Below are 23,982 nucleotides of genomic sequence, written 5' to 3'. Positions count from 1 at the left end.
GTACCACATGAGGGAGGAGGATGTCTTCCCTGTAACGCACAGCGTTGAGATTGCCTGCAATGACAACAAGCTCAGTCCAATGATCCTGTGACACACCGCCCCAGACTGTGACGGACCCTCCACCTCCAAATTGATCCCGCTCCAGAGTACAGGCAATCTCATTCTTCGACGATAAACGCAAATCCGACCATCACCCCTGGTGAGACAAAAACGCGACTTGTCAGTGAAGAGCACTTTTTGCCAGTCCTGTCTGGTCCAGCGACGGTGGGTTTGTGCCCATAGGCAGCATTATTGCCGGTGATGTCTGGTGAGGACCTGCCTTACAACAGGCCTACAAGCCCTCAGTTCAGCCTCTCTCAGCCTATTGCAGACAGTCTGAGCACTGATGGAGGGATTGTGCATACCTGGTGTAACTCGGGCAGTTGTTGTTGCCACACCCGCAGGTGTGATGTTCGGATGTACCGATCCTGTGCAGGTGTTGTTACACTTGTTCTGCCACTGCGAGGACGATCAGCTGTCCGTCCTGTCTCCCTGTAGCGCGGTCTTAGGCATCTCACAGTACAGACATTGCAATTTATTGCCCTGGCCACATCTGCAGTCCTCATGCCTCCTTGCAGCATGCCTAAGGCATGTTCACACAGATGAGCAGGGACCCTGGACATCTTTCTTTTGGTGTTTTTCAGAGTCCGTAGAAAACTCTACGTTTTCATAACTGTGACCTTAATTGCCCACCGTCTGTAAACTGTTAGTGTCTTAACAACCGTTCCACATGTGCATGTTCATGAATTGTTTATGGTTCATTGGACAAGCACGGGAAACAGTGTTTAAACACTTTACAACGAAGATCTGTGAAGTTATTTAGATTTTTACGAATTATCTTTGAAAGACAGGGTCCTGAAAAATGGACTTTTTGTTTGAGTTTATGTGCGTGATGTCAGTGTGTTGTGTACTGGAAAAGGGACTATTGTATCCTCAGAAGGGGCACTAAACTATTTTTATCGACTTAAGTCCATGTTAAGTTTACTTATCTGAAGTCTGAATCGGGCCCATCGTGACTTCTTTGTCTATCCCTTCTTTAATTAACAAACAAATGAATTATTAAGGTTCATCTAGTTCCTCTGTCTATAGTATCTGTAATGAGATATCACTCCGAGGCTAATCTACATGCAGTAACACGAGCCTTCCGTTTTGCATGACTGTTTATCCATCCATCCCTCACCTCCCTCTCTCCTTTCTTCCCTCCATCTCTCATTCTCTGTAAAATGAGATCTTGTCATAGGCTTACAGGTAGATCTCTGGGATCAATGAGAGGACATTGTTTTATGATTGGAAGAATAAACAACCTTGGGTATCATTTCAGAGACATTTCCATTGTTTAATAAATGTCATTCAGAGCCTCACACCACTAAACACTCATAACCATCAGAGAGGCCCAAATCAGACCCACCTCACCTCTGGATACTCCTGAATTTGGTCCTACTACTTGGTCCCCCCCCCCCCCCACCACCACCTTGAACTATCTGTCTAACTCTCGTAATTATTTTCTCGAGGCCCCTGACACCTTAAACTACTTCCCTCTATTTTTAACCCCCAGTGTCTCTCTAGTTGTTTTTACCATAATTTAACTCTTTTCTCCCCCAGTCTGAGTTTGTGCTCCCCCCATCAATAATGAATGACTGCACGAGGGAGAAAGATAGGCTTAAAGTGATTAATGGAAACCTCATTAGGAACTGGCGAAATGTTTGGCAACATACGCTTAGCCTTCAGCTTGCATACTATCAACTTCTCTTACAGCCGGAAAGGGGATAATAATGGCTAAGAAAGGAGGGGTCAGAGGTCAAGAAAGCAGTGGGGCCAATAAAATAGAATACTTTATAATCTGTTAGGAAATGTTCCATGCGTGATTAAGCATGCAGACACAACTAACATAAAGACATTACATGAGCCAAATACATTTAAACTCAGTTTTTCTCAATTCCTGACATTTAATCCTAGTAAAAATTTGGCTCACCACACAATGTTAGGATCAACACTTTATTTTAAGAATGTGTAATGTCAGAATAATAGTAGAGAGAATGATTTATTTCAGTTTTTATTTCTTTCATCACATTCCCAGTGGGTCAGAAGTTTACATACACTCAATTAGTATTTGGTAGCATTGCCTTTAAATAGTTTAACTTGGGTCAAATGTTTCGGGTAGCCTTCCACAAGCTTCCCACAATAAGTTGGGTGAATTTTGGCCCATTCCTCCTGACAGAGGTGGTGTAACTGAGTCAGGTTTGTAGGCCTCCTTGCTCGCACACGCTTTTTCAGTTCTGCCCAGAAATTTGGAATAGGATTGTGGTTACGGCTTTGTGATGGCCACTCCAATACCTTGACTTTGTTGTCCTTTTGCCACAACTTTGGAAGTATGCTTGGGGTCATTGTCCATTTGGAAGACCCATTTGCGACCAAGCTTTAACTTCCTGACTGATGTCTTGAGATGTTGCTTAAATATATCCACATCATTTTTCTCCTCATGATGCAATCTATTTTGTGAAGTGCACCAGTCCCTCCTGCAGCAAAGCACCCCCACAACATGATGCTGCCACCCCCGTGCTTCACGGTTGGGATGGTGTTCTTCGGCTTGCAAGCCTCCCCCTTTTTCCTCCAAACATAACGATGGCCATTATGGCCAAACAGTTATATTTTTGTTTCATCAGACCAGAGGACATTTCTCCAGAAAGTACGATCTTTGTCCCCATGTGCAGTTGCAAACCATAGTCTGGATTTTTTATGGTGGTTTTGGAGCAGTGGCTTCTTCCTTGCTGAGCGGCCTTTCAGGTTATGTCGGTATAGGACTCGTTTTACTGTGAATACAGATACTTTTGTACCTGTTTCCTCCAGCATCTTCACAAGGTCCTTTGCTGTTGTTCTGGGATTGATTTGCATTTTCGCACCAAAGTACGTTCATCTCCAGAGCGGTATGACGGCTGCGTGGTCCCATGGTGTTTATACTTGCGTACTATTGTTTGTACAGATGAACGTGGTACCTTCAGGCATTTGAAATTGTTCCCAAGGAGGTCTACAATATTTTGTCTGAGGTCTTGGCTGATTTCTTTTGATTTTCCCATGATGTCAAGCAAAGAGGCACTGAGTTTGAAGGTAGGCCTTGAAATACATCCACAGGTACACCTCCAATTGACTCAAATGATGTCAATTACCCTATCATAAGCTTCTAAAGGCATGACATAATTTTCTGTAATTTTCCAAGCTGTTTAAAGGCACAGTCAACTTAGTGTATGTAAACTTCTGACCCACTGGAATTGTGATACAGTGAATTATAAGTGAAATAATCTGTCTGTAAACAATTGTTGGAAAAATTACTTTTTTACTAAAGTAGATGTCCTAACCAACTTGCCAAAACTATAGTTTGTTAACAAGAAATTTGAGGAGTGGAGTGGTTGAAAAACAAGTTTTAATGACTCCAACCTAAGTGTATGTAAACTTCTAACTTCAACTGTGCATACACTTAGATGTAGGAAGTAGAACAAGCCGTATAAGGCTAGGTTGTATTTTATAGTCCTTGTTTAGTGAACTGAAAATGATTGATAGAGTGAGAGAGAGTGATGCTCACCATTTATCCATGAACTACTTCATTTGTGCGCCTTCACCATCGATCTATGAGGCCTAAGCCAATGGAAGCTGGTGGGAGGAGCTACAGGAGGAGGTGCTCGTGGTAATGGTTGGAATAGAATACACGGAATGGTATCAAACACTTCAAACATATGGAAACCACATGTTTGACTCCGATCCATTCCTTCAAATTTCAGCCTTTACAATGAGCCCGTCCTCCTGTAGCTCCTCCCACCAGCCCCCACTGGAATTGGAGTGGGAAGAAGAGTTGGAGAGGAAGAGCAGAGAGGTAGTGTTATTTATAGATGCTTTTAGCAGAATTACATATCTGTGGAGCCGTCAGACATGTCCATGTAAGGACGAGCTTATAGTTACACTGTAGTGTCTAAAAATTAAACGGAGGCAAGCTGTGTGTGTGTGTATGTGTTTTGAAACACTATACCCTCAGTAGGCAAGCTGTGTGTGTGCGTGCTGAAACACTATACCCTCAGTAGCCAGGATGTGTGTGTGCGTGCTGAAACACTATACCCTCAGTAGCCAGGATGTGTGTGTGTGTGTTTAGTCATGCCTACATGATGCATTTATTCATGCATGTTCGTTTTTGATGGGGATGCCACGTCATGTTTTTATCTCCTATGCAGCAAATCATTCTTTGAATCTGTACGCAGCCCCCCTTCCCTCCTCCTCCTCCTCCTCCCTTAGCAAATGAAAGGCTGACCTGAACACCTCACCGAGAATCCAATTTGCGTTCCAACAAAGGCCTGGAATATGACAGGGCAGAGGATTGGGGACAGATTGAGCGACAGAAAAAAAGGGGGAGAGAGAGTAAACGCAGAGGATTATTGTCAGGGCGAGACACAGAGGGTCACAATAGAGAGGGATGGAGGCAAGAAAAAGGACAGAGCGAGGATGGAGGAAGTGAGTAGGTTAAACACATGTCAACTGGGGTAGACAACATATCACTGCACAAAACAGGAAACAGACAGGCAACATGATAGAGATACTGGAAAAAGGGGAAAGAGAGAGTGTGTGTGTGTGTGTGAGAGAGAGAGGTGAAAATAGGGACAGGTTGGGGGAGCGATGGAGAAATTGGTAGGTAGAGAGAGAGAGATACTGTGACACCTGAGGGACTCAGAGACAGCGAGAAGGGCAGAGGTGCAGGAACTCAATCCCTGAGCTACAGGACACCTGATGATAAAACCCACTCACCTGGACACAGGACAAGAGATGGAGAGAGCCACGCGCTAACATCCACTGAACAGGGGGATAGATGGAGACCGGGGGAAAAGGGGATGAGAATAGGGGAGGGAAACCGAGGAAGTAAAAAAGGTGGATGATTTTATTTCGAAATATTTTGCCATTTTTTCTGATTTTAAACTTTGGAGAGAGGTCTATAGCATTGGATGGATAAGAAAGCAAGGCAAGGCAGGAATTAGAACTAGTAAATATAGAACTAATCAAGTCAGTTTGAGGTATCTCTAAAATAAATCCACCAGGAAAACTAGAGAGGAGTGGGATAGATAGATAGATAGATAGATAGAGAAAGGGAGGGAGGGAGGGAGGCGTAAGCAAACGACACAGAGATGTTTATGATCATTCAGAAGGAATCTTCCGCCGGAGGAGGCGTTACAGAAGGGATGAGCACGCCGCAGGAGAAAACAGCAAAACAGGTGTGTGTGTGTGTGTGTGTGTTTGTTTTCGTGTGAATGCTTAATTTACAGTTAATTACACTATGTTTTTAGAATGTTTAGAATGTTTTTAGAATGTTTAGAATGTTTAGAATATTTTTAGAATGTTCTCTCTACCTCTAATAAACAAACTTAGATGCTTTAGCGTCTTTTTGTTTTTCTGATTATATTATGTGCCTATGTGTGTGTGTGTGTGTGTGTGTGTGTGTGTGTGTGTGTGTGTGTGTGTGTGTGTGTGTGTGTGTGTGTGTTGTGTGTGTGTGTGTGTGTGTGTGTGTGTGTGTGTGTGTTGTGTGTGTGTGTGTGTGCGTGTGTGTGTGTGTGTGCGTGAGGGGCTCACTGCTGTGTATTAGGGTAAGAAGAGTTGAGGGTAAGAAGATGGAAGGACTGATATACACTGCTCAAAAAAATTAAGGGAACACTAAAATAACACATCCTAGATCTGAATGAATGAAATATTCTGATTAAATACTTTTTTCTTTACATAGTTGAATGTGCTGACAACAGAATCACACAAAAATTATCAATGGTAATCAAATTTATCAACCCATGGAGGTCTGGATTTGGAGTCACACTCAAAATTAAAGTGGAAAAATACACTACAGGCTGATCCAACTTTGATGTAATGTCCTTAAAACAAGTCAAAATGAGTAGTGTGTGTGGTCTCCACGTACCTGTATGACCTCCCTACAACGCCTGGGCATGCTCTTGATGAGGTGGCGGATGGTCTCTTGAGGGATCTCCTCCCAGACCTGGACTAAAGCATCCGCCAACTCCTGGACAGTCTGTGGTGCAACCACAGGTGGATGGAGCGAGACATGATGTCCCAGATGTGCTCAATTGGATTCAGGTCTGGGGAACGGGCGGGCCAGTCCATAGCATCAATGCCTTCCTCTTGCAGGAACTGCTGACACACTCCAGCCACATGAGGTCTAGCATTGTCTTGCATTAGGAGGAACCCAGGGCCAACCGCACCAGCATATGGTCTCACAATGGGTCTGAGGATCTCATCTCGGTACCTAATAGCAGTCAGGCTACCTCTGGCGAGGACATGGAGGGCTGTGCGGCCCCCCAAAGAAATGCCACCCCACACCATGACTGACCAACCGCCAAACCGGTCATGCTGGAGGATGTTGCAGGCAGCAGAACGTTCTCCACGGCATCTCCAGACTGTCACGTCTGTCACATGTGCTCAGTGTGAACCTGCTTTCATCTGTGAAGAGCACAGGGCGCCAGTGGCGAATTTGCCAATCTTGGTGTTCTCTGGCAAATGAAAAACGTCCTGCACGGTGTTGGGCTGTAAGCACAACCCCCACCTGTGGACGTCGGGCCCTCATATCACCCTCATGGAGTCTGTTTCTGACCGTTTGAGCAGACACATGCATATTTGTGGCCTGCTGGAGGTAATTTTGCAGGGCTCTGGCAGTGCTCCTCCTGCTCCTCCTTGCACAAAGGCGAAGGTAGCGGTCCTGCTGCTGGGTTGTTGCCCTCCTACGGCCTCCTCCACGTCTCCTGATGTACTGGCCTGTCTCCTGGTAGCGCTTCCATATTCTGGACACTACGCTGACAGACACAGCAAACCTTCTTGCCACAGCTCGCATTGATGTGCCATCCTGGATGAGCTGCACTACCTGAGCCACTTGTGTGGGTTGTAGACTCCGTCTCATGCTACCACTAGAGTGAAAGCACCGCCAGCATTCAAAAGTGACCAAAACATCAGCTAGGAAGCATAGGAACTGAGAAGTGGTCTGTGGTCCCCACCTGCTGAACCACTCCTTTATTGGGGGTGTCTTGCTAATTGCCTATAATTTCCACCTGTTGTCTATTCCATTGGCACAACAGCATGTGACATTTATTGTCAATCAGTGTTGCTTCCTAAGTGGACAGTTTGATTTCACAGAAGTGTGATTGACTTGGAGTTACATTGTATTGTTTAAGTGTTCCCTTAATTTTTTTGAGCAGTGTATAATGGGGCAGGGGTAGGGACTTTGTTTCAGATATATGAAACCAGGGAATCTTAAGGGTTTCGTCAGAGGTTATGGGATGAAATAATTTTGGGGAGAATTTAACCCGCAAATTGAACCTCAGACACAAATGTATTCATTATTCCATTACTCTTCATTATTCAATGTGAAATAACATCTTATCAGTTGAATAGTTTCTATGAAACTTTAGTATGGAATTTGACTCTGCTCCTGACTATCAGTATCAATGTGGCTCGAAGGAATCTTTCACCCTGTACTTTCCCCACGCAGGTAAAAGCAGCGATCAGTAAGAAGGTCCAGAAACAGCAGAATAAGCAGAGGAGGCGGTCCAGTGAGCAGAGTGGAGTCCCTGAGGTCTCAGCGGCTGGAGTCAAGCCCCCCCATGGTAGGTGGTGCAGCCAGAACCCCACCCCCTTCCCCGTGTCAGCGAGGGACAAAGAGAGGGGTACAGGGGACGAAGAGGAGGATCTGGATGTGGAGGACAAGGTGGCAGATATGATGAGGACGGGTGGTCAGAAGCAGCAAGAGAAGGAGCCGTTAGACCTGCTGCCTATAATGGACCTAGCTTTCGGACCGGTAAGAACCAGGATGACCTGGGATAGACCTGCTTTAGCCGTGTGTGTGTGTGTGTGTGTGTGTGTCCATCCATGCCCATCCACCAAGGCATGATTGAAATCTACCCAGGTCCCAATTGAAATTCTAAGCCTCTCTGCTCCAAATGTAAATGCTGACACTGTCCCAATACTCTACGGTAGCTGCTTATGCTATATCCTATGTCCCATGGTATTTTCTGACCTAAGCCACACAAACTGGACAGTTTATGGTGTGTATTTTGTTTAGCGCTCATGCTAATAGTCAGACTGGACCTTGATCTAATGTTAGCCTTGATGCTAACAGAGTTGTGTTGTTTAGCTATGTGTTCAGGGTTCATGTGGTAGCAGCATGAGCATTTAAGCTCTTTCGTTGCCATCCGCTACATTATGAAAGTGTAATCCGTAACAGATATCATGTTACGCCCCAGGACTTATGAACACCAAACTGTTCTCATCCCCACCCACCATATCAGCGGCTAGCACCACCCACCACACGATAAAAGCATGACACGACTCACTACACAACACAACATGCCCATGGCTTCAGAGTCTTGGGGGAAGGAGATCCGTAGGTTTGCCCTCAGGGGTCCAGTTCTTCCTCCCTGCCCTGCCCTGCCCTGCCCTGCCCTGCCCGCCACATCCTGGCCTGCTCTCTACTCGGCACTGGTTCTGACTCACTGAGTTACTGCAGACTTCCTGTAGTCTGAAACATCAAAGACAATTGACTCACACCTAATAGTAAAGACTCATACCCCATGATAGGTCAACTCATTGATTTTATCGTTCACTCCCTCTCTCTCCATCCCCCTCTCAGTCTTTCACTCCCTCTCCATCCCCCTCTCAGTCTTTCACTCCCTCTCCATCCCCCTCTCAGTCTTTCACTCCCTCTCCATCCCCCTCTCAGTCTTTCACTCCCTCTCCATCCTCCCTCTCAGTCTTTCACTCCCTCTCCATCCTCCCTCTCAGTCTTTTACTCCCTCTCCATCCCCCTCTCAGTCTTTCACTCCCTCTCCATCCTCCCTCTCAGTCTTTCACTCCCTCTCCATCCTCCCTCTCAGTCTTTCACTCCCTCTCCATCCTCCCTCTCAGTCTTTTACTCCCTCTCCATCCCCCTCTCAGTCTTTCACTCCCTCTCCATCCTCCCTCTCAGTCTTTCACTCCCTCTCCATCCTCCCTCTCAGTCTTTCACTCCCTCTCCATCCCCCTCTCAGTCTTTCACTCCCTCTCCATCCTCCCTCTCAGTCTTTCACTCCCTCTCCATCCTCCCTCTCAGTCTTTCACTCCCTCTCCATCCTCCCTCAGTCTTTCACTCCCTCTCCATCCTCCCTCTCAGTCTTTCACTCCCTCTCCATCCCCCTCTCAGTCTTTCACTCCCTCTCCATCCCCCTCTCAGTCTTTCACTCCCTCTCCATCCCCCTCTCAGTCTTTCACTCCCTCTCCATCCCCCTCTGTCTTTCACTCCCTCTCCATCCCCCTCTCAGTCTTTCACTCCCTCTCCATCCCCCTCTCAGTCTTTCACTCCCTCCCTCTCCATCCTCCCTCTCAGTCTTTCACTCCCTCTCCATCCTCCCTCTCAGTCTTTCACTCCCTCTCCATCCCCCTCTCAGTCTTTCACTCCCTCTCCATCCCCCTCTCAGTCTTTCACTCCCTCTCCATCCCCCTCTCAGTCTTTCACTCCCTCTCCATCCCCCTCTCAGTCTTTCACTCCCTCTCCACCCTCCCTCTCAGTCTTTCACTCTCTCCATCCCCCTCTCAGTCTTTCACTCCCTCTCCATCCCCCTCTGTCTTTCACTCCCTCTCCATCCCCCTCTGTCTTTCACTCCCTCTCCATCCTCCCTCTCAGTCTTTCACTCCCTCTCCATCCCCCTCTCAGTCTTTCACTCCCTCTCCATCCTCCCTCTCAGTCTTTCACTCCCTCTCCATCCCCCTCTCAGTCTTTCACTCCCTCTCCATCCTCCCTCTCAGTCTTTCACTCCCTCTCCACCCTCCCTCAGTCTTTCACTCCCTCTCCATCCCCTCTCAGTCTTTCACTCCCTCTCCACCCTCCCTCAGTCTTTCACTCCCTCTCCATCCTCCCTCTCAGTCTTTCACTCCCTCTCCATCCTCCCTCTCAGTCTTTCACTCCCTCTCCATCCTCCCTCTCAGTCTTTCACTCCCTCTCCATCCTCCCTCTCAGTCTTTCACTCCCTCTCCATCCTCCCTCTCAGTCTTTCACTCCCTCTCCATCCTCCCTCTCAGTCTTTCACTCCCTCTCCATCCTCCCTCTCAGTCTTTCACTCCCTCTCCATCCTCCCTCTCAGTCTTTCACTCCCTCTCCATCCTCCCTCTCAGTCTTTCACTCCCTCTCCATCCCCCTCTCAGTCTTTCACTCCCTCTCCATCCTCCATCTCAGTCTTTCACTCCCTCTCCATCCTCCCTCTCAGTCTTTCACTCCCTCTCCATCCTCCCTCTCAGTCTTTCACTCCCTCTCCATCCTCCCTCTCAGTCTTTCACTCCCTCTCCATCCCCCTCTCAGTCTTTCACTCCCTCTCATCCTCCTTCTCAGTCTTTCACTCCCTCCCTCTCCATCCTCCCTCTCAGTCTTTCACTCCCTCCCTCTCCATCCTCCCTCTCAGTCTTTCACTCCCTCTCCATCCCCCTCTGTCTTTCACTCCCTCTCCACCCTCCCTCTGTCTTTCACTCCCTCTCCATCCCCCTCTGTCTTTCACTCCCTCTCCACCCTCCCTCTGTCTTTCACTCCCTCTCCATCCCCCTCTCAGTCTTTCACTCCCTCTCCATCCCCCTCTCAGTCTTTCACTCCCTCTCCATCCCCCTCTCAGTCTTTCACTCCCTCTCCATCCCCCTCTCAGTCTTTCACTCCCTCTCCATCCTCCCTCTCAGTCTTTCACTCCCTCTCCATCCCCCTCTCAGTCTTTCACTCCCTCTCCATCCCCCTCTCAGTCTTTCACTCCCTCTCCATCCCCCTCTCAGTCTTTCACTCCCTCTCCACCCTCCCTCTCAGTCTTTCACTCTCTCCATCCCCCTCTCAGTCTTTCACTCCCTCTCCATCCCCCTCTGTCTTTCACTCCCTCTCCATCCCCCTCTGTCTTCACTCCCTCTCCATCCTCCCTCTCAGTCTTTCACTCCCTCTCCATCCCCCTCTCAGTCTTTCACTCCCTCTCCATCCTCCCTCTCAGTCTTTCACTCCCTCTCCACCCTCCCTCAGTCTTTCACTCCCTCTCCATCCCCCTCTCAGTCTTTCACTCCCTCTCCACCCTCCCTCAGTCTTTCACTCCCTCTCCATCCTCCCTCTCAGTCTTTCACTCCCTCTCCATCCTCCCTCTCAGTCTTTCACTCCCTCTCCATCCTCCCTCTCAGTCTTTCACTCCCTCTCCATCCTCCCTCTCAGTCTTTCACTCCCTCTCCATCCTCCCTCTCAGTCTTTCACTCCCTCTCCATCCTCCCTCTGTCTTTCACTCCCTCTCTCTCCTCCCTCTCAGTCTTTCACTCCCTCTCCACCCTCCCTCAGTCTTTCACTCCCTCTCCATCCTCCCTCTCAGTCTTTCACTCCCTCTCCATCCTCCCTCTCAGTCTTTCACTCCCTCTCCATCCTCCCTCTCAGTCTTTCACTCCCTCTCCATCCCCCTCTCAGTCTTTCACTCCCTCTCCATCCTCCATCTCAGTCTTTCACTCCCTCTGCATCCTCCCTCTCAGTCTTTCACTCCCTCTCCATCCTCCCTCTCAGTCTTTCACTCCCTCTCCATCCTCCCTCTCAGTCTTTCACTCCCTCTCCATCCCCCTCTGTCTTTCACTCCCTCTCATCCTCCTTCTCAGTCTTTCACTCCCTCCCTCTCCATCCTCCCTCTCAGTCTTTCACTCCCTCCCTCTCCATCCTCCCTCTCAGTCTTTCACTCCCTCTCCATCCCCCTCTGTCTTTCACTCCCTCTCCACCCTCCCTCTGTCTTTCACTCCCTCTCCATCCCCCTCTCAGTCTTTCACTCCCTCTCCATCCCCCTCTCAGTCTTTCACTCCCTCTCCATCCTCCCTCTCAGTCTTTCACTCCCTCTCCATCCTCCCTCTCAGTCTTTCACTCCCTCTCCATCCCCCTCTCAGTCTTTCACTCCCTCTCCATCCCCCTCTCAGTCTTTCACTCCCTCTCCATCCTCCCTCTCAGTCTTTCACTCCCTCTCCACCCTCCCTCAGTCTTTCACTCCCTCTCCATCCCCCTCTCAGTCTTTCACTCCCTCTCCACCCTCCCTCAGTCTTTCACTCCCTCTCCATCCTCCCTCTCAGTCTTTCACTCCCTCTCCATCCTCCCTCTCAGTCTTTCACTCCCTCTCCATCCTCCCTCTCAGTCTTTCACTCCCTCTCCATCCTCCCTCTCAGTCTTTCACTCCCTCTCCATCCTCCCTCTCAGTCTTTCACTCCCTCTCTCTCCTCCCTCTCAGTCTTTCACTCCCTCTCCATCCTCCCTCTGTCTTTCACTCCATCTCTCTCCTCCCTCTCAGTCTTTCACTCCCTCTCCACCCTCCCTCAGTCTTTCACTCCCTCTCCATCCTCCCTCTCAGTCTTTCACTCCCTCTCCATCCCCCTCTCAGTCTTTCACTCCCTCTCCATCCCCCTCTCAGTCTTTCACTCCCTCTCCATCCCCCTCTCAGTCTTTCACTCCCTCTCCACCCTCCCTCTCAGTCTTTCACTCTCTCCATCCCCCTCTCAGTCTTCACTCCCTCTCCATCCCCCTCTGTCTTTCACTCCCTCTCCATCCCCCTCTGTCTTTCACTCCCTCTCCATCCTCCCTCTCAGTCTTTCACTCCCTCTCCATCCCCCTCTCAGTCTTTCACTCCCTCTCCATCCTCCCTCTCAGTCTTTCACTCCCTCTCCACCCTCCCTCAGTCTTTCACTCCCTCTCCATCCCCCTCTCAGTCTTTCACTCCCTCTCCACCCTCCCTCAGTCTTTCACTCCCTCTCCATCCTCCCTCTCAGTCTTTCACTCCCTCTCCATCCTCCCTCTCAGTCTTTCACTTCCTCTCCATCCTCCCTCTCAGTCTTTCACTCCCTCTCCATCCTCCCTCTCAGTCTTTCACTCCCTCTCCATCCTCCCTCTCAGTCTTTCACTCCCTCTCCATCCTCCCTCTCAGTCTTTCACTCCCTCTCCATCCTCCCTCTGTCTTTCACTCCCTCTCCATCCCCCTCTCAGTCTTTCACTCCCTCTCCATCCTCCATCTCAGTCTTTCACTCCCTCTCCATCCTCCCTCTCAGTCTTTCACTCCCTCTCCATCCTCCCTCTCAGTCTTTCACTCCCTCTCCATCCTCCCTCTCAGTCTTTCACTCCCTCTCCATCCCCCTCTCAGTCTTTCACTCCCTCTCATCCTCCTTCTCAGTCTTTCACTCCCTCCCTCTCCATCCTCCCTCTCAGTCTTTCACTCCCTCCCTCTCCATCCTCCCTCTCAGTCTTTCACTCCCTCTCCATCCCCCTCTGTCTTTCACTCCCTCTCCACCCTCCCTCTGTCTTTCACTCCCTCTCCATCCCCCTCTCAGTCTTTCACTCCCTCTCCATCCCCCTCTCAGTCTTTCACTCCCTCTCCATCCTCCCTCTCAGTCTTTCACTCCCTCTCCATCCTCCCTCTCAGTCTTTCACTCCCTCTCCATCCCCCTCTCAGTCTTTCACTCCCTCTCCATCCTCCCTCTCAGTCTTTCACTCCCTCTCCACCCTCCCTCAGTCTTTCACTCCCTCTCTCTCCTCCCTCTCAGTCTTTCACTCCCTCTCCATCCTCCCTCTGTCTTTCACTCCCTCTCTCTCCTCCCTCTCAGTCTTTCACTCCCTCTCCACCCTCCCTCAGTCTTTCACTTCCTCTCTCTCCTCCCTCTCAGTCTTTCACTCCCTCTCCATCCTCCCTCTCAGACTTTCACTCCCTCTCCACCCTCCCTCAGTCTTTCACTCCCTCTCTCTCCTCCCTCTCAGTCTTTCACTCCCTCTCCTTTCTCCCTTTTCCACTCTTTCTCTTTCTCAATTTCTGATAGACAGGTTGAGTTACTGGATACTAGTGTCAGTATCTAAGACCTGATCAGAACACAATAGCTCAACATAATTACCGGCTCCTACACGCATATCGCCATAGTGACCAGAGTCTTACTTCCAGTCAAGGATTAGAGTAATGTTGCATGACGCATGTCTACCTGAGTCTGTCACAATGTATGTGTGTGTGTGTGTCCGTGCGTGCGTGTGTGCGTGCGTGCGTGTGTGTGAGACACCTGATTGAGATCAGATCATGTTGAGAACACACAGAACCAGAAACCCCAACAGTCACATGATTAATTGACACTATCAATACTTAAATAACAACTAGATAGATCATCAGTCTTGGGCGTTGGTTGTATTAGTGACTAGTCCCCAAATCCAATTTGATTTGTCACGTGCGTTGTAAACAACAGGTATAGACTAACAGTGACATTTTTACTCACAGGTCCTTTCCCAACAAATGCAGAGTGAAATATAAAAAATATCATGAAAATAGAAATAGTGACACAAGGAATAATACACAGTGAATAATGAATAACAGTAATCCTGGGATTTAGCCCTGGGCCTAGATCTGATTAACCCTCAGTACTAGACCCAACCTCTTAGGCAATAACTCTTATCATGTCTAGGAGATAGATGCAGTTACTGGTCCTTCTGCAACCACTGGTCTCTGTCCAATGAGAGCGACTCATCACTTGAACCGGGACCAAATGATGTTTACTAACTAGGCCGGCTAAGAGTTTGAATGAAGCACCATACTGGCATAATCTTTGATGTGTGTGTGTGTGTGGGGGGGGGGGGGGTATATAAATAGCATTCTTAGCAGGATATATTCCCCATGAACACTTAAAGATGAGGGGATTACCAGCTTTAATTTGGCTTTCAATTCTGCCAAATACTTAAGGGATAAGTACTGCCCTGCAGAAGCTGCCCTCTAGTGGTAATAAACTGACACTGCAGCATAGAACTGACCTCAACATGCCCCTGACTAGGCACCCTGTCACTGCTTACGTAGAAATACATTTGATTGATTGGTTCATTTCATTGTAATTAGAGTTAGTGTGTAAGCACAAAAAGCAAAAACAAAACAAAGCAATACTTGGATACGAGACATATACTTGTTAGAGTTAGACACTAGTACTTGCTGAGGATTTATCCAAAATGTTCACTTGGTCTAAGCACAAATCTGTCCTGAATTTGAAGCCAAGTTACAATCGGATAATACTCGTCTTCGAGTGTTCACGGAATGTCACACAATGTATATCCCACTGTTGTAAAACACATGCACATACACACGTTACCAAATAGCCTGGAAGTTGCCAAAGTACTTAGTTCCACAGCTGTGCATCATACCAAGTCCCAGCTGGAGGACCAGGCCTATCCTAGAGTTCACTCCTCTGTTGACCTCTGCCCTGACCTCTGAGGGTATGGAACTCTCTGGATAGTGGTTGGGTCCCGCTAAGCACCAATGGGCATAGATCTGGCTTACCTTTTGCCAGTCCTAAGCTTAGCCATATGGGGGTGAAACACAAATCTGACCTTACACCAGTGTCTATGGACCCTTGCCTTTGCCTTCTACCCAAAACCTGAGGTTCATCAGAAGGACAATGGCATAGAACAGTATGCATTTGTTTTAAGATGTACAAAGGCAAGCTACAGTATGTTAAACATCTGCCCTGGCTGACAACACAGACATCCAATAGGTCTCTCTCTCCTTATACAGCATGTCATTCCCATCACTTGTCATAGTATGTGTTTAGTCATGTGAGTCAGTGTTGTGGCACAGAAACACAGTTGAAGTCTTGTCCTGGCGTGTCTGATATTATATTTAGAGCATTAGAGCCTCTGTAGTGTTGTTATCGTGCACCAATCAGAGATAATACTGCATTTGACATCCAATAATAGCCTCTGAAGCCTTTATCAATGCTAAAACAGACCAATCAGAACAGTCTACTGTAAGGCGTGTATTTAGTTTGGATAGGGTTAACACAGACACACACACATGCAGTTAAAGGTGTGTGTGTAATGCTAACACAGACACACACACTCATCCAATGGTAGCCCAAGACCGCAGCTCCCAGGCTGTTTGAGCATCTGTTTCACTCTTGGTTCTTTTCTTCCTCATTCATTTTCTCTTTCTTTTGCTTTCTCTCTGTTTTGTCCTCTTATGGCTTTCTCATTGCTTTTCATCCCTTGGCCAGTTTCATTTCCTCTTTCCTTGTCACTCTGGGAAAAGTCCATCCTTGTCTCTCCATCAGTCCTCCACTTTTACCTTCTCACCATCTCTTTTCATCTTGCATCACCCCTCTCTCCACCCTGGACTCAATTTCTTCTTCCCCTCAATCTCCTTACTCTATCCGTTTCTCTTCTTACCCCTCCATCTCTCCCTTTAATCTGAAATGCAGGGAAAGGGATTAAATCCCTTGCAATTGCCTCCTCTAATTCTCTCTGTCTCTCCCTCTCTCTCTCTCTCTCTCTCTCTCTCTCTCTCTCTCTCCGTCTGCCTCTCATCACCCTACATATATGTAGTCATTTCTATGGTATAACAAGCCTTGCTCCAGGGAGAGAGAGAGGGGGAGAGAGAGGGGGAGAGAGAGGGGGAGAGAGAGGGGGAGAGATAGGGGGAGAGATAGAGAGAGAGAGAGAAGGGATTAAAAGACGGGGTAAATTTGAGGGTAGGAGAGAGAGAGAGACAGAGTGATGCACACATGGACAAAATGTCATGCAGCTCTTTTCTGTACAGACATAGAAATGGGCTAGGTTTATGGGCTAGGTTTATGGGCTACGTTTATGGGCTAGGTTTATGTTTGTTTATAGGCAACCGTAGTAAACACACATCAGGAGTTTCATCTCTGATATGAACATCACTCTTCAGACCACGATGGGTGATAGGATGCCCTGGACCCCACCTCAGAGCTCCAACGTTGGGTGGGACCTTTAAAACTCCACCGACAGGGGTGGAGCGAGAGAGAAAGACAGAAAATAGAGCAAGAAGGAAAACAGAAGCGAGAGGGAGGGACGAGAGAGGGAGGATAGAGTGTTACTTCACTTCGAGGATAGGGGATGGGGAATTGTACCAAGCCATCCATGAAAAACAAAACAAAAAAGGTAAGAGCAGTTCCATTTGCTTTTGCTTTTCCAAAGATATGGGACGAGAGAAGCTTCTGCTTGCTTGCTATTTCCTTGCCTATGTGTTAATGCATGGAGTATCATGAAGATATTGACTACATGTAGTTGCTCTGTATTTGTTCTCAATTGAGAACAGGTCCTGTGTGCTTCTAAACAACTTTGCTATTGATCTAAAGGACTGTCACAACATTGATCTGAAACAATCTAATGTAATTCTTCTGAACAAGTCCAGCAGAGGCAATCCATGACACTTCACCTGTCTGCATACTGTTTCTGCATCGGCGGTATTAGTACGGTGGAGACCTTGCTTTGATTATCTCCAAGAATGAGGAGTTCTTTATACTTGTGTTTCCTGAAAGGGCAGGCCCCGGGAACCAGATCAATGGTATCTGGTTTTATCAACTTAATACTCAAGTCACGCGTAGAGTAGTTATTGACTAGACGTACTCTGTAAGTGTGTTATGTAACATTGTGCTAAGTCCCTGAGGTGAGCTGAGTGTCTGTGGCCTGAACACTTAGCAGAATGAACACCCCAATCCAACACTGAGCCTTGAAAAACAGAGCGAGAGAGGAAGAGAGACAGGGACCGGGACACAGAGAGAGAGAGAGAGAGAGAGAGAGAGAGAGAGAGAGAGAGAGAGAGAGAGAGAGAGAGAGACAGGGACCAAGAGAGAGAGAGAGAGGGAGGAAGAGAGACAGGGACCAAGAGAGAGAGAGAGAGAGAGAGAGAGAGAGAGAGAGAGAGAGAGAGAGAGAGGGAGGAAGAGAGACAGGGACCAAGAGAGAGAGAGAGAGAGAGAGAGCGACAGGGACAGGGACCGGGACAGAGAGAGAGAGGAATGGAGACAGGGACCGGGACAGAGAGAGAGGGGAAGAGAGACAGGGACCGGGACAGGACAGAGAGAGAGAGAGAGGGGAAGCATGGCTTCTTGTAACCAATACACATACCGCCATGTAAACAGACAGAGAGTTCTACTTATTAGGCTGATGAGCCACTGGCTGACAGGGTTTACCATGTAGACAGGCAGAGTTAAACTTCCTAAAAGAGAAGAGATTGCCAATCCTTTCCTGTACTGTGTGCTGTTTCAACATCTGATCTCCCTGAGGACTAGTGCTGTGGACAGCTGGCTGTCAGACCCCAGCAGACAGAGAATGAAACAGAGTGTGAAACCAACGACTGTTGGGTTCACTAGTTCTGCATGATTCTGGTTCTAAGGGGGCCGTCGAGCCCCGGGGGGACAAGCGGGGAACAGGGGGCCAGGAGGGGCCACGGTCGGAGGGCGAGGAGGAATCGGGCGAAGACAAGGAGTTTAAGGCACCCCTGTCTGCGCTGGTCCAGAACTGCACCGTGTTACACAGCATCGTGGGCCCCGCCTGCATCTTCCTCAAACAGGGCTTTGCAAGCAGCCAGATCGTACGTACACGCACTAGTGAACACGGACACACTCATCACACGCACACGCACTAGTGAACACGGACACACTCATCACACGTACACGCACTAGTGAACACGGACACACTCATTACACGCACTAGTGAACACGGACACACTCATCACACGTACACGCACTAGTGAACACGGACACACTCATCACACGTACACGCACTAGTGAACACGGACACACTCATCACACGTACACGCACTAGTGAACACGGACACACTCATCACACGTACACGCACTAGTGAACACGGACACACTCATCACACGTACACGCACTAGTGAACACGGACACACTCATCACACGTACACGCACTAGTGAACACGGACACACTCATCACACGTACACGCACTAGTGAACACGGACACACTCATCACACGTACACGCACTAGTGAACACGGACACACTCATCACACGTACACGCACTAGTGAACACGGACACACTCATCACACGTACACGCACTAGTGAACACGGACACACTCATCACACGTACACGCACTAGTGAACACGGACACACTCATCACACGTACACGCACTAGTGAACACGGACACACTCATCACACGTACACGCACTAGTGAACACGGACACACTCATCACACGCACACATACACACTTACAAATGCATACTAAACCATTCAGTCACACAATGCCACTAACACACACACACACACACACACACACGTCATCATCGTTATGTCACTTCATTTTCACCACGTGATATTCTCTCCACAATTAAGTTGTCATTTCACTTTCATGACCATCATGGAACAACCAATCAAACTTGCTATATAAATGATATAGTGTAAAATAGTCTGAGAGGAGGCGAACCAAACCTTGATGTGTTGGCACACTGTGTACACCGAGTGTACAAAACATTAGGAACACCTTCCTACTATTGAATTGTACCCCCTTTTGCCCTCAGAACAGATTCAATTCGTCGGGGCGTGGACTCTACCAGGTGTCGAAAGCGTTCCACAGGGATGCTGGCCGATGTTGACTCCAATGCTTCCTACAGTTGTGTCAAGTTGGCTGGATGTCCTTTGAGTGGTGGACCATTCTTGATACACACGGGAAACTGTGGAGCGTGAAAAACCCAGCAGCTTTGCAGTTGTTGACACACTCAACCCGGTGCGCCTGGTACCTACTACCATACCCCGTTCAAAGACACTTAAATATTTTGTGTTACCCATTCACCCTCTGAATGGCACACATACACAATCCATGTCTCACTTGTCTCAAGGCTTAAAAATAAAAAAATCTCCTCCCCTTCATCTACACTGATTGAAGTGGATTTAACAAGTGACATCAATAAGGGATCATAGCTTTCACATGGATTCACCTGGTCAGTCTATGTCATGGAAAGAGCTGGTGTTCCTAATGTTTTGTCCACACAGAGCAGATCATATACAGGGAGACTCCAAGAAGAACATCTGTAGTAAAGACTATAAAGAAAAATAGAACTACAGGGATTTTCTCTTCCTATACTGTACCACACCGGAACAGGCACCACCTACAGTGTGTGCGTGGTTGCACCGACAATGCACATTATGTGTACAAGGGTCTCACTCATACTAAACCTCCCAAATCTCCTCATCTCCAGCTGTTGCCAGGGGCAACCCTCCCTATGGTGATTTACGTTGACGTAAAATTATTTTTTACCCATTCCATAACACAAACAAATGTCTCTCCCAATGTCCTCTGTATACATTTAGATTCAGATATATCCCATCCTTTCGATGTAATGTACCAGATAGATATCGTATTTAGTCTGACTTCGCAGAGCATCCTGGCTTACTCTTTCTACTAATGTGTGTCTACTGGCCCACTACAAATCACATGTACGGCCCTGCCTTAAAAAGTCTTCTCTTTCATCAAAGGAAACCAAACGGCAGACCTTCTGTCTCTCTACCCCGGCTTTCCTCTCATCCCCCTGCTGCCTTTGGCCAATTGGCTCCCATTGTCTTTGTGATTGAAGTGCGTTGTGCATTTCAGGATATCAGTGGTTGGACATTTGTTCTTTTGTCGACCTTTAGATTTTCATCTGTGCATTTGACTGCGGTGTTTGTGTCAACGTAGAGGCATGCGGAGTACGTTGGTCTGACCGTGGGTACGTGTGTAAACAGACTGTGTTGTCATTAAGTCTTGTGTGTTTGTGATGTACATGTGTGAGTGGGTGGTGTGGTGTGTGTGTGTGTGTTCATGTGCAACTACCAGTCTGCTTATGTGTGTCCCTCTGCTACCTCCGACAGGACAGGGACCTACGACCCGAGGAGATTGAAGGTAGATTACACCCCTCTATCTGACATAGTCATAATCATAAACCACTACACGTGTTTCAGTGTAGATGATCCAATTCTTACCCTGTGTGTATGTCTGTGCCTGTGTGCGCGCGCAGAGCTCCGCGAGGCGTTTCTGGAGTTTGATAAGAAGAAGAATGGCTACATCAGCTACAAGGACCTAGGAGAGTGCATGAGGACCATGGGCTACATGCCCACAGAGATGGAGCTCATCGAGCTTGGCCAGTCCATCTGTGAGTCTGACGTCATCATCAACATGAGACGGGGGAAACGCCACAGAATCATAGAATATCTGAAACTCTAGAGTGGTGTTATTACAACGAATGATGGACCCAGGAAGCACGGAGTCAGTAAAGAAAGACATTAGCCGTATCCATAATGTAACTGTGAGTAATAGTAGTCGTGTTCCCGAGGGCTCCCGAGTGGCGCAGCGGTCTAAGGCACTGCATCTCAGTGCAAGAGGCGTCACTACTGTACCTGGTTCGAATCCAGGCTGTATCACATCCGGCTGTGATTGGGAGTCCCATAGGGCGGCGCACAATTGGCCCAGCGTCGTCCAGGTTTGGCTGGTGTAGGCCGTCATTGTAAATAAGAATTTGTTTTTAACTGACATGCCAAGTTAAATAAAAGTTTAAGAAATTTAAAAGAAATGTAAAAAAATATATATACATATTTTTTTTCTTTCTGGTCTGTAGGTGGGGGCAAACTAGACTTTGAGGACTTTGTGGAGCTGATGGGCCCAAAGATGCTGGCAGAGACAGCAGATATGATCGGAGTGAAAGAACTGCGAGACGCATTCAAGGAGGTCAGTCTTTCTCTCTCAGATTGTGTGGGCTCAAAGCTGACAGAAATGGTTGCGGTCTCTCTCAATGTGAGTAACTGTCACTATATCTTCCCTCCTCTCTCTCTCTCTCTGTCTCTCTTTCGCTCTCTCTCTTTCTTTGTTCTTCTGTCTCTTTCTCTGTCTCTCTGTCTCTGTCTCTCTTTCCCTCTCTCAGTTCGATACTAACGGCGATGGTCAGATCAGTATAATGGAGCTTAGGGAGGCCATGAAGAAACTGATGGGAGAACAGCTGACAAACAGAGAGATTGATGAGATCCTCCGGGATGTGGACCTCAACGGGGATGGACTGGTCAACTTTGAGGGTGTGTGTTGGGTTGATTCCTCTATCCTTGTGGGGACCTAAAATCCCCATATGCGTGCATGTGCGTGTATGCGCGTGCGCGTGTGTGTGAAGTTTCAGAACTGAGTTATGTTTGTCAGAAACAGGGGCTTCAGCTTTTTTGATGGTTTGTGTATAGGATAATACTTTTTCCTTTTCCTCTCTCTGTTGCGTTCTCTTCTCTATTCACAGAATTTGTTTGTTACGTTCTCTCTCTTTTCACAGAATTCGTTCGAATGATGTCGCGCTGAGATAAACAGACGGAGTCGTTGTGCAACAACTGGAAAAGGGACCACTACATTTGTAGTGAACATTCTTGCACCATGCTAGTGACTGAGCATCGATTCTAAAACATAATTTTTGTTAAGCAGCACTTACAACGTTCATTTTGTTAAGCAGCACTTACAACGTTCATTTTGTTAAGCAGCACTTACAACGTTCATTTTGTTAAGCAGCACTTACAACGTTCATTTTGTTAAGCAGCACTTACAGTAAATTGAGTGAAATCCTGAGGTAGTTCTACAAATCTTATAACTCAAGATGTGACAAACGTGCATAACGGTGACAGGGTTCAGATATTACGTCATTGTTTCAGCACTATCCACTCGGTAGTGGTGCGTGGTTAAAATCACCGGGGAAGCCAAGTCAGGGGGGAAAAAGCCATATTACAGCCTATGTTTTGTCATAATTGCGTTGGTTGCTCAATAACCTGTTAGTTATATGCCTTCCCACCATGATATATAGGCAGAGACAATATAGGCCGAAGGCGGAGTCCACGAAGCATATTGCATGTAACAAACAGTTACATGGCCTACAGCATGGTCAAGCAAGTTAATGTTTCCCACATGCTCGGACCACTAAACAACCATTGGTTTAGAACCACAGAGAGTTACTGCAAGTCGCAAAGAAAACAGGAGCTGCCTCCATTATTCCAGCGCCATTTCAGATTCATCAAATCACCTCCGCTTAGTTTAATACAGTGACAACTAAAAGATTTCTAAAAGATTTCAAAAACAAGATTTCAAAAACAAGATACGCCAATGACATCCTCCTCTCTATCATGTTGCCTAAACGCTCTATGACTCTGTCATACAGTACACGCTTTTAGTTTTTGTTGTCCTAGGCTACCTGGCTAAAATTCTTGCTCACTAGCCTAACTTCCGTTCATAGGTAACTAGTTAACGTTGGCCTACTACATCTAGCTACATATTGAACTTCCTATCAGACCAGACGCACAATGTATGAATTTATGGTTGGATCTGGATCACTGTTATAATCATTTTTTGGTACACCAGGACCATTCACAGTTGAGCTCGTTTATCTCAACGCTGATTGGTTATAATTTATTTTTAAATATGTATCAAGGGAGGCCAAATGCTTGCTGGCTTCCCTTGCGTTCAATGCTACAGGCGGCAACAATGTCATACTCTTTTTGACCAGACAGCATCAGCTGGGCTACACCTACTAAAGAAAGAGGGGCGCTGTTTCACTCTCTCAGATGCTTTCGTGAGATTCATTCAGCATCTTCCGAAATTGAAGGAAAATTCTGAAACACAGAGAGACAAAAGACGTCAAATGTTTATTTGTAAGTGTTTTGGGGAAGTCTTCCCTTGGCATCCATGAGTACACACCACTCTGTCAACTGAGTTGTTTTAACTACCACGCTTGATATGGTTCAATTAATCAATAAATCAGCACAAATTTTCGGTTTTTCAAATTGCCGATGGCTTGATGCTAGGATTGAGATCATGTAATAGTATGCTCTGCTCACAACAAAAATGACAGAGAGCAATGTACAATACGGCAAATGTAGCAAAATGAGGAACGTGTGGTACTGTAAGTGCTTTGGGGCCGCCATCTTTATACACCTCCGCTATAGGAATGAACATTGTTCTGTTGTAACATATCAAAATCCTAACGCATGGCTGTCATTATTATGTCTTATCTTTTAACAGTTTATTTTTTTTAGAGGTGAACATTTTTACTCTGTTTGTATGTGTGTTCAAGGGTTTAACCTTGTTTGTAAAATGTGATGTTTCTTTTTCAAATAAAAAAATACTCTGTGTTGTTTA

At 47.3% G+C, this 23,982-nt stretch overlaps 1 protein-coding gene across 1 annotated transcript in view; it reads left to right on the top strand.

Moving 5' to 3' along the window:
• Positions 1-23,982, top strand: part of LOC109904718 (calcium-binding protein 1-like) — a 27,952-nt gene extending 3,970 nt beyond the window's left edge. The window contains exons 3-9 of the mRNA XM_031791398.1: positions 7,559-7,864; positions 18,183-18,422; positions 20,700-20,730; positions 20,846-20,980; positions 21,443-21,552; positions 21,746-21,893; positions 22,136-23,982. Coding sequence (XP_031647258.1) covers positions 7,559-7,864; positions 18,183-18,422; positions 20,700-20,730; positions 20,846-20,980; positions 21,443-21,552; positions 21,746-21,893; positions 22,136-22,161 — 996 coding nt within the window. The 3' untranslated portion in view covers positions 22,162-23,982. The remainder of the gene's footprint in view (positions 1-7,558; positions 7,865-18,182; positions 18,423-20,699; positions 20,731-20,845; positions 20,981-21,442; positions 21,553-21,745; positions 21,894-22,135) is intronic.

The sequence above is a fragment of the Oncorhynchus kisutch genome, linkage group LG15, assembly GCF_002021735.2.
Source record: "Oncorhynchus kisutch isolate 150728-3 linkage group LG15, Okis_V2, whole genome shotgun sequence".
Lineage (NCBI taxonomy): Eukaryota > Metazoa > Chordata > Actinopteri > Salmoniformes > Salmonidae > Oncorhynchus > Oncorhynchus kisutch.
Note: the sequence above shows the minus strand (reverse complement) of the source record. Positions and strands in the feature narration are given on the sequence as shown.